At 43.6% G+C, this 10658-nt stretch overlaps 1 protein-coding gene across 1 annotated transcript in view; it reads left to right on the plus strand.

Annotated features, from left to right (window-relative positions):
* ZBTB8OS (zinc finger and BTB domain containing 8 opposite strand) overlaps positions 1–5400 on the plus strand; it is an 11390-nt gene extending 5990 nt beyond the window's left edge. Inside the window, exons 3-7 of the mRNA XM_026657181.1 lie at positions 1263–1384; positions 1659–1741; positions 2157–2209; positions 4150–4186; positions 5312–5400. Coding sequence (XP_026512966.1) covers positions 1263–1384; positions 1659–1741; positions 2157–2209; positions 4150–4186; positions 5312–5398 — 382 coding nt within the window. The 3' untranslated portion in view covers positions 5399–5400. The remainder of the gene's footprint in view (positions 1–1262; positions 1385–1658; positions 1742–2156; positions 2210–4149; positions 4187–5311) is intronic.
* Positions 5401–10658: the final 5258 nt, after the last annotated feature.

Raw genomic sequence — 10658 nt, forward strand, 5'->3', positions numbered from 1 at the left:
TTTTTTTTTTTTAAGCGATAGGCAAAAAGTCAGTTAGTTACCAACAGAAATAAAATATAAGCCTGCAGTCTTAACTCTCAACACTATTAGACTGGGCAACAACTAGATTAAGCAGTTTTTCTCACTCCACTGGATATTGCAGTTCATAGTACACAGATTTCACCCTAGACATCTGGGCCAGTCCCCTCAGTGGGAGTCTTCAGAGTGTCCTTGTTGCTTGCAGTGTAGGTGGGTGAAGGAGAAAGGCCAAGCCTGGGCCCCTGTGTTCAGTTTTATACCCTGCTTGTAGAACACACGTCCAGGAATGTCTCAGGGCATTGCTGAGTCTCCAGGAAAGGTTGAGCAATTCCCTTGGTATGGCCTCATGCAAGTGAATCATTGAATTGTAGTGCCCTTGCTAGACAATGGTTGTTGATGGGTTGTTTGACACCCTGCCCGGGTGTTGGTTACTTTCCTTGCTGTTGCCTCTGGGGAGCTAATATCTGCTGATTCCCTAACTTACAGCATGTTTTAGTGACAACCATACTACACAATTCTCATAACTTCACATACATTAATGATATACATACAGACGTTCCCCAACTTACGCAAGCATTCTGTTCTGGAACTCTTTGTGTAAGTTGGGAACGTATCTCCGACAATTACATGCGCCAAAAAACAAAAAAACTTACGGAAAAAATTCCATATGTGGATTTCCGTAAGTCAGGTTTGTGTAACCCGGGGAATGTCTCTATATGGATAGAGAAATGACTTTCAGCAGATAACCTTTCCCCTGGTACCTTACAAGGCATGCTTTATATGTAATATCACAATTCTATACAGATGAGTATGGGGGGGTTACAGTGTGCTCCACCAAGGTACAGAATGTCACAGAGGTATGCCTAGAGTGCTCCTGAAATAAGTCTAAGCTACATGGAGGTGTTTTAATTCTTCAGCTCTTTGTCTCTTCTCTTCAAACTCAAATTTTCATGCTACCTCTTATTTCCAAGTGGTCTATTTCCATGCATGCCAACTGTCCATATTTAGGAAGAACATCACTACTTTTAATAAAATATTTACTACTTTCCCACTGTCCCGCCAAAAGGAAGCCCCTTTCCTCTTGCAATTTTTAAGCAGTGCTTCCCTAATCTTGGGTAATGGCAGGTCTGCACTTCTCGGCATTCACTTCCTTTCCCACTTCTACTAGCACCCCAATCTTTCATCTGCATCCCCCCCACTTTCTTTGTTACTGTTGTATGATGGAGTAATGCTGATGTCTGTAGGTTACATGCCTGGGGAGATACTTTGGAAGAGACATTTGAGCAATGTGCTATGGCCATGTTTGGCTACATGACGGATACAGAGACTGTTGAACCCTTGGATACTGTAGAAGTGGAGGCAGAAGGTAAGAAGGCAGTGGACCTATTGTATTAACTCGTTGAAAGAGAAGTGCATTGAAATTAAAAGGTCAGTACTACATCTAAGGAGCCAATCTCAGTTGGCTCCTTAGATGTAGTACTGGTACAGATTTATTAAATCCAGATTTATACACAGGTAATCTGAATCTTCTAGTACTTTATCAGGAAACTGCCCCTTTGATATGGACTAAAAGAATGTTTGGGAAGTTCTTGACCGGGCTCCCAGTTGAGTCACTTTCTCTCTCTGCTTCTATCCTGCAGGACATGACCTCCTTTCTCTTCTCTATAACTTCTTGAATGAGTGGCTGTATAAATTCAGTGCTGACCAGTTCTTCATACCCAGGGTAAGTCTCTTCCATCTTACAGGACAGGAATATTCCCTACCAACACCTGCCCTATGTACAGCAGTATCTGGGGCAATAAAGGTGGAACCAACAAACCACTTAGACCCACCAACACATAGGAGGATTGTAGACACAAGGATAGGGAGAGGCAAGGAATATACTCTTAGTTTAGCTGTTATAAATGCTAATGAATAGGTGCCATTCTACTGTAATAACTGTTCTATGTACATCTGAATTCTGAACACCAGTGTGTCTCTCTGAGGCTGCTCAAATGTTGGCTTTAGGTTCTGATGATGATGTGAATATTGGCTTTGTATGGGGGCATGTTCACTGGGAGTCTTCATCTGGTGGTATAAATCATTATGAGAAGTCCTCTTAATGGCAACTTTCCCCCCTGTTTCTTTTTTCCTTGCAGGAGGTGAAAGTGCTTTACATTGACCGAATGAGGTACAAAATAAGGTCCATTGGGTGAGTGATCAACACCATCTCATTATTCACTGGTTTTCAGAATTTTGCTTTTAAAGACTAGGAAGGAGTGTGGGGGCCTTGGGCAAGTCCCTCTATCTCTGTCTGTCTTGTATATAAAATTTAAGTATCTACCATGCTCTCTGTCACGAAGATTAACCAGCCAATGTTTGTAAAACTGTATAAATACTACTTACTATTCTGATGCATTTCAGCCAGTCACTATCAAAGACGTGGAAGCAGTCCGGAAATAAAAATAATCTGAGCCCAGAACTTCAGGGAATTACTTGATACAATGCAGGGACTGTAGGCAAATCAACGTCTCTCCACTTCCTTCTCCCTGTTTTGTCGGCCTTCTCTAGACTAGGATTTAAAGGTGTGATGTTAGATTGAGCTAGCTCGTCTAAGGGTACGTCTATACTTACCCCCTGGTTCGGCGGCAAGCAATCGATCTTCTGGGGTCAATTATTGCGTCTTGTCTAGACGCGATAAATCGATCCCGGAAGTGCTCGCCGTCGACGCCGGTAATCCTGCTCCGTGAGAGGAGTAGGCAGAGTTGACGGGGGAGCCTGCCTGCCGCGTGTGGACCCGTGGTAAGTACCTTTAAGTTCGAACTAAGATACTTCGACTTCAGCTACGTTATTCACGTGGCTGAAGTTGCATATCTTAGTTCGAACTGGGGGCTTAGTGTGGACCAGCCCTAAAAGTCTAATTGATACAAAGCAATTGTACTTCAGAACATGTTAACCTGATGGAGTTAAACCCTACGCTCCCCGCTAGGTTTTATCTTGACCAGTTTAAAATGTTTGAACTATAGCAGCCTTATTAAGACTAGGCTGTTAGCACATGGTTAGTTAATACATTTTCCTGGTGTGGATGTGGCCATAGTCTAGACAAGGCCATAGATGCCTAGTTTCACTCCCACTGGAGAATTTCTATAGCATTTACATTCTGATGGGGTTGTTGATTCGGTGGATTTATTGGAGGATTAGCTTTTCAGTTTTGTAGTTGACCATACACTGCCTGTATTGTACTTGCATGAGGAGACTTGGAAGGACCAGAATAACTTGAATCCTTTTTAATAGGAGGATTGTATAGGGAAACTGTGAAAGAGTGAATCTCTAATGCATAAGTGAAAGGAAAATGGGCTTTGTTCTCCTCTTCCTCTTATCTATTTTAAGTACTTCTCTGGGCTCCTTTATTTTTAGTGCCTCACAGGCTTTAACATATTTATCCTCACAAAACCCCTGTGAGGTGTGGAAGTGCTATCATCCCCATTTTACAGGTGAGGGAACTGAAACTGTGGGAGGCTAAGTGACTTGCCCAAGGTCACACAGGAATTCTGTAGTAGAGCCCCACCCCAGTTCTTTTATGTCATGGGTTGCTGCCTAACCACTGGCTCATGCTTCCTCTCTTCCATCCACATCTCTCCTAGCAACCCTGGCTTATGGGAGTGACTTTTCCAGCAATTAGTTGGAAAAGGCAAATTCCCCTCCATGGGGCACACAGACTCCATCAAGGGATGGTGTGCCATTCTCTCCCCTACAGTGGGAGTTGCATGTTTTAACTACTAGAGAGGGTGTAGTATGTTGTTCCCTGAATTACTTACCGTTTTTTGTTTTGTTTTGTTAATAGCTTGTAAAATTGTCCAAGAGGTTAGAGCCTGGAACAGGAGGCTTTTTATATATTTAAACAAGCATGGTACAAATAACTAGCATCTATGCTGGGATGGCTCAGCTCTCTATCCCCACACCACCTCAATTGTTCTGCTATGAGAGAACTACTGAGGAGAGTTAATCTGACGTTTACCATAAAGTGGATTTCCGCTAAGTGTCTCTCTTGCACTAGTGATTCCAGCAATGGTAGTTGCTGAATTAAACCAAAGCTTCATCAATCTCTTCATACTTATTTGTGGGTTTGTTTGTTTTTGTTTGTTCCCTAAGGTGGGGGGAAGAGTTCTCTTTACCCAAACACCCTCAGGTATGTAACAATTGCTCTGCGTCTTACAGTCTCATGGGTATGACAAAGGCTTTTCTCCCAAGTTATTAAGAGAGCCAGTTACAAACTTTTCTGTGTAATTAGATGTCAGTATTGCCTCTGATACCAAAGCCCTAGCTCACTAACGGCCATTTGTGAATGCAGCAATTAGCGCTCCTGAAACTGTTACGAGTCATCACCCAGACACTCCAGCTAGCAGCAGTGAGAAGTCAGTTGTCTTGTGGAGCCAGTGAAATGCAAACCAATCCAAAGTCAGGGGGCTTACACTGGCATTAGTTATTAGGGTGCTCTTTTGTAAATTCTCTAGAGAGTCTGTAATAAACTAATATAATCCTTCCTGTTCACCTCTCACATCACCCAAACTGTGGTGTTCTGTTGTGGCTAGGAGATGGGAGTTCATGCTATGCAGGAAGTAACTTTGTTCTGCTACTTTCCCATCAGTCACTGACCTAGACCAGTTACTACATGGTGATGTCCCAACCTTTGCACTCATAACAAATGTAGCACAGCTGTGCTTCTGGGGAAGGAGATAGATAGATAGATAGATAGATAGATATATTTATTTTTAAACTAAGCGGTTTTCAAACTTTTTAGGCTTTGTACCCCTTTCGAAATAATGTAGTATACTGCATGCCCCCATCTGACATAGGTGGGGGAGGGTGTGTGGTATCATGTGCCCCTCCCCAATTTCTTCCTTCCATTTAGCAACAGCTTCTAGAAGTTTTTTTTTCACGGAGGTCAGTCAGCGGGTGGAGGTGGCACTCCCTCCTTGAGCTGCCTGGCATCGCTGGCCCAAGCCACCTGGTGTCGCCGCTCACTCCCGAACGTTCTTCCACACACCCCTAGGGGGCACCCCCCCACACACACAGTTTGAAAATCTCTGTACTAAATAAAATGTGTCTGCCATTACAGGATTTTTCTTATGTACCCCCTGACGAGAACTCACGTACCCCTAGGGGTACACATACCCCAGTTTGAAAACTACTGTAAACTGAATAGCCATTCCCAGGAAGTCTGTGAATATTCATGTATTGCTGTGATTCATGCAGAGCCACTGCTGGGGCTCATGGTCTACGCACTCTAATTTCCTGTGCCTATTCCCTCCAGGGTACTGAGGTCAAGGCAATAACTTATTCAGCAATGCAGATCTATGAAGAAGAGACTCCAGAAGTGTTTGTCATCATTGATATATAAAACAAGAAGAGAACTGCTGAAAGGAGTGAATGCTTGTCAGTGCTGGCAAAGGTCCCACACAGACTCTGTCATCTGTCTGGAAATAATGGAAAAAATTTGCTATAAATGTATTGTAATACTTGGAGCCAATAAGATGCTCCATCAGCTGGGAGGAGGAACCACAGGGAATAGCCACCTATGATTTTACTCTGAGGATGGTGAACCAGGCTGGGAACTGCATATCTAGAAAGGAGAGCTAGGTTTCTCTGGTGAGAAGAAAGGGATTTGTAGGGAGTCTCTCGGTAGCGCTAATACTTTATATTGATTTTTAAAGGCCAGCATTGGTACTGGGTTATTTTTGAATGTAGGTGTGGGAAATCAAAAGGGGGTTATTTTATTTTTATTAGCCAAAATATATATTTTATTGAGATAGCAGGAGGGGGAGAAGACTAGATTGTAATAGATCTGCACACTTTTGCCTTCTTTTAGAGAAACTACCTCTCCTCTGTTTTGTGCTGCTATGATATAGATTTTAATTTGCTCATTCCAAAGTGGCATCTCTGTTTCACTTTATTTAAAGCCTCTGAGGGTATGTCTACACAACAAAGTAAAACCCACGGCTGGGCTGTGCCAGCCGACTCAGGCTCTGGGTGCGGGGCTGTTTCACTGCTGTGTAGACTTTCAGGCTGGCGCCCAGGCTCTGGGACCCTCCTGCCTCACAGGGTCCTAGAGCTTGGGCCCCAGCCCAAGCCTGGAAGTCTACACAGCAGTGAAACAGCCCCACAAGCCTGAGTTGGCTGGCATGGGTCAGCCACAACTGTCTAGTTGGGGTGTAGACATACCCTGAGATCTCTGCTGCTAGTCTGGTCTAATGAATGACTTTTAACATGGTAAATCCTTTTCGACATGTCTGTGTTAAAATGAAAAGATGCCACTAGGTGGTGCTGGATCTCTATAGAATACTGGTGTAATGAAGCATGTGTCCATGTGAGTGTGTAGTTCAGTACTAATGTTTCCTTGTGCCCTTCCCACAAGTAGAGGCTGCATTCAGCATTTCTGGTGTAGAAGGGAGCCTATTAGGATCTGCATGTCCCAGAATAATTAGATTTTGGAATACGAAGGGCACTTCTCTCCTGTTCCAGTGATAGCAGTCAATAAACTGGCTGCTTCTTCTTACAAGACCGTAGAAACAGTACAGAACGTTCCTCCACCGTCGGACAATGCAGGAGGCAAACTCTGACTACACACACTTCTCTGCAGGAAAGGTGTTCAAACTTCACCTTTCTTCATTGTGCTACACAGTTCTGAGCCCTTGCATGTAAACAGTGTGGAAGGTTCCTTGGCATTTCTTTAAATGCCAAGATATATTTTGGGTTGGCCTTTACCAGCAAGGGATGGTTGTGGGTATGGTAGTGGGGAGGAGAAAAAGAATAACTACAGCTTGTGGAGTTTTTTTTATTTGCAGCAACTCTGCCAGAGCTGTGTGAAAGGAGCTTTAGGGCAAACTAGAATTGGGACCTATATCTTTCACAGTAGTATACAAATTAACTGTGCGAGTGATGGTCCTTTGCTGTTTGAACATTACTGCATATAGGGATCCATACGAGACAATTAGCTTTTTTTTTTTTTTTTTTTTTAATGACCGCTTACGAGCTCTCCTTTATCAGCATAAGGGCTGGGACCTTTGAAAAGGGAAGGAGCAAATCACAGACTGGTATCAGTAACATCTCTTCTGCAGCTGTCTCTAAGTTTGGCTCAGTATAGCACATTCAGAACTAGGGTAACCCGACAGCAAGTGTGAAAAATTGGGACTGGGGTTGGCGGTAATAGTTGCCTATATAAGACAAAGCCCCAACCATCGGGACTGTCCCTATAAAATTGGGACATTGTCACCCTAACGAACCAAACTGCCCACTACCTCAAAAAGGAAGCGTCTATCGTACTATAACTAGGAAAGGTTAATATTGTGTTCAGTACCCTTCCATTCTTCCATTGTATTTTGAGAAAACAATTACAAAGTGTAGAAAGGGCTGCCCACTTTAAGCAGCTTTCTTTTAAAATGTTTCACTTAAGACTGACTTAAAGGGAGGAATGGGTTTTCTTACAATCATGTTACTGTGCCATGTGTCCATTTAAAAATCTCTTCAGTTTAGTTGTATGTATAGTGCAAAATAAAGTTGACCTAATTGTGCAGGTGTTATAACAATCTGAGAGCAGCATCTCCTGGAGGTAAGACAGAGTGGTAGGGTTAGTTTTGTAGGTGGAGTAGGGAAAATACCACCACCAATTTCCTTCCCTCTCTCTCCAGTTGACCCTCTGCAACTGTTACATGTGGGCAATGACATATTGGCTAAACTACCCCTCTCTCAGGCTGTTGCAAGATGTACAGTTGTGTTGGCTGTCTGCTGCCCTTCACCCCAGAGCTGGCTGCAGCGGGGTGATGTCCTGTTTGTCTGGGAGGGGTGGAGGGGGTAAACGCATGCGAGCCTGACAACTAGTTGAACTGATGATCATGAATGAGGTGGGTGTGTAAGACAGAGTACAGTGGGGGGGAGGGAAGGGGAAACTAGCCTGGGCTGTGAGGGAATCTGGACACTGCTAGGCCAATGCTGGCTGGTGGGGTGGAGCCAGAGAGCGGGTTGGTCGGGAGGGTTTATAGCGTAAGAGTGGAACCAAAAGACACACCTGTCTGAAGGCCAAGGCGTGAACAGGGACAATCTCCCGCCCAAGCCAGCCCCTGTCCCTCCCTCGTGGCAACTCATCACCCCATTGGGCAAAAATGGTCCGCCGATTTGTTCAGCCAGTAGCAGCGTGGCGTTGACACGGGGCCAGCGGGAAGCTCTGTGAAGCTTTGTTTACTCCACAGAGCTGTTTGAGTGCCGGGTCAGGTCCCGCCCACTCAAGGCATCTCATCAGGAAGGAGTTCTATTGGACCAAGTGGCTGTCAATCAGTCAGATTAATCTAGTTAGCCCAACTTCCCATTGGCTGTCAGGTGGCTGTATTCAGCCAATGGTGCTTCAAGTTGGGATTCTGTCACGAGAGCAACCTCGGGCGGGTCAGGTTCAGTTCCCGTTGGCGCGTGAAGGAGTTTCAGGTGGGGCTGGCTGTGGCATGTGGGGTCGATTTTTGGCATGAGGGGGGTAGCGTGGTCCCGAAAGCTAAAGGGGCAGCAGCAGTGAAGCGTGAGCGGAAGGCCCTGTAGGGGAGGTTGGGGGCCCCTCCTGAGGGGATAGAGGAGGCAGGGTGGCAAGGGCTGGCCTGTGATGGGGCTAGAGGTGAGAATGAGGGAGGTGGGGGTGAGGCCAGTGCTGCTGGAACAATTTTTAGTGTGTGTGGTGGTGGGATGGGGTTGGGGTGTGTGGGGTTGGGGTGGAAAGTGCTGACCTCATTGCTGCATATGTGGCTCCTCTGCAGATGAAGGGCTTGTGCTTGTGGGTGAAATTTGACATTTGTTTTATCTTTTTAATATTATAGGACCATCTTTTCCCCCATTTATATTTCACTCATAATGCCATATTTATTAAAATACATTTGAAAGGAATTCAAATATGTATACAGTACAATATAGCAATAATTTTTAAAAAAAATCTTTTGTCAGTGTATTATCTGTAAAGAATTGAAAGCTATGAAAAGTCACTATTTTAAAATAAAAGTAGTTGATTTTATTAATGACAAATGACTACACATGTTTCATTTTGTTAGATACATATTTACATCTACAAGCTGGTAGTTAAAAATGTGAGTAAACTTTTTAAAAATAGTTTAGATGCAAAAGGAATGCTCTATTTGGGGGGGGGGGGGAGGGAATAGAAGTTTCCTGCTCAGACTAGAGAAAGCATAATGTGTCTACAAACATAAATAGGTGTCTCACTTTTTTTATTTTGGGGCATACTTTTAATTGTATTCCATATTTATTTTTAAATATATCCATTACCTTTTGGGAAGGCTGCATATTTGAAAAGAGCATGGTTCATGCATTTACAGATACTATAGATTTGATTAATAGATTTCAGCTTGTGCAGAATGCTTCTGTCTACTTTCTCATACACTTGTTTTAATGTAACTCCATACTCCTCACAGATACTACTAGATCATCTGTTTCAGTGCATAATGGGGGAAAAAATGTCCTCTGAGGCCCCACTCATCCATGAAGTAACTCCATCTACTTACTGCAATGAAATTACCCCATTGACTAATTTTGGATCCTGATTTCAAAGCCTTCTACTGATTTACTCTGAACCTCACATGCTTTATCTTTCTCTCCCCTTTATTCACTTATCTTAGCACTGGTCTCCTCTGCCCCTCCATAAAATCTAGCCACTTTGGTATTTGATGATACAGTTTTTTAAAAATATGCATACATGTGGTCTATATTGCACTATGCATTGGTAGCATAGGAGCAGCTGCACCCTTGCTGAACAATGGATAAGAAATTTGCTAATGTAGGTAAGAACCACATTTGCAGCTCCTTGGGTTCAGAACAGCCTTATGTGTCTTTTCACCTCAACTTCAGATATTTTCAAGTCTCTTCTGGAAGTGTAACATACTCTGAAAACACTTTTACAGTTAAATGAAAGTTACAAAGAAATTATTTTTAATTTTAACAGGTATCAACAATGGAGAAAAAGATACTATATAAAATTGTTATTGTAGTAATGGGAAAAAATGCTTTGCTTTTAGGAGGTGTGACACTTGCTGGGTAAAACTTTGGACTTTGGTAGGTAAGAAACAAACCAATTTATATTTTAAATACTTGTTTAAAGTATGTAGGCCTTAATGAATGGACATCCCAAAAACAAGTTTAAATTCTACGTGCACTCGTATTCTAAGGGCTTGCCTATGCTACAGGTTATGTGGGTATAACTTATGTTGCTCAGGGGTGTGAATAAGCCCTCCTACCCCAAGAGTGGTGTAAGTTACACTGACTTAAGTGCCAGTGTGGACAGTGCTATGTTGGTGGGAGCAGCTCTCCCCTGTTGGCATAGTGTCTTCACCAGATGCGCTACAGTGGCGCAGCTGCAGCACTTCTAGTGTAGACTAGCTCTTAGACTGTCTGAAGGCCTGTTCAGCCCCTGTTGAAACTTAGCAATCTCATATCTATTGCAGCTGGAGGCTGAGAATAGTCATGCCCCATGGGGCAATTCACTGCCTGATGATAACCACAGCACAAATAGGCTCTGGCTACACTCCATCTCTGTCCTGACATTTCCTACACTCGGGGCTATAAGGAAATAGTGGCAGAGCTGTTCTGGGGCAGGCAGGGTGTAATTCTCTAAAGGC

This window comes from Terrapene carolina, unplaced genomic scaffold (genome assembly GCF_002925995.2).
Source record: "Terrapene carolina triunguis isolate 2854851 unplaced genomic scaffold, T_m_triunguis-2.0 Scaffold236, whole genome shotgun sequence".
Lineage (NCBI taxonomy): Eukaryota > Metazoa > Chordata > Testudines > Emydidae > Terrapene > Terrapene triunguis.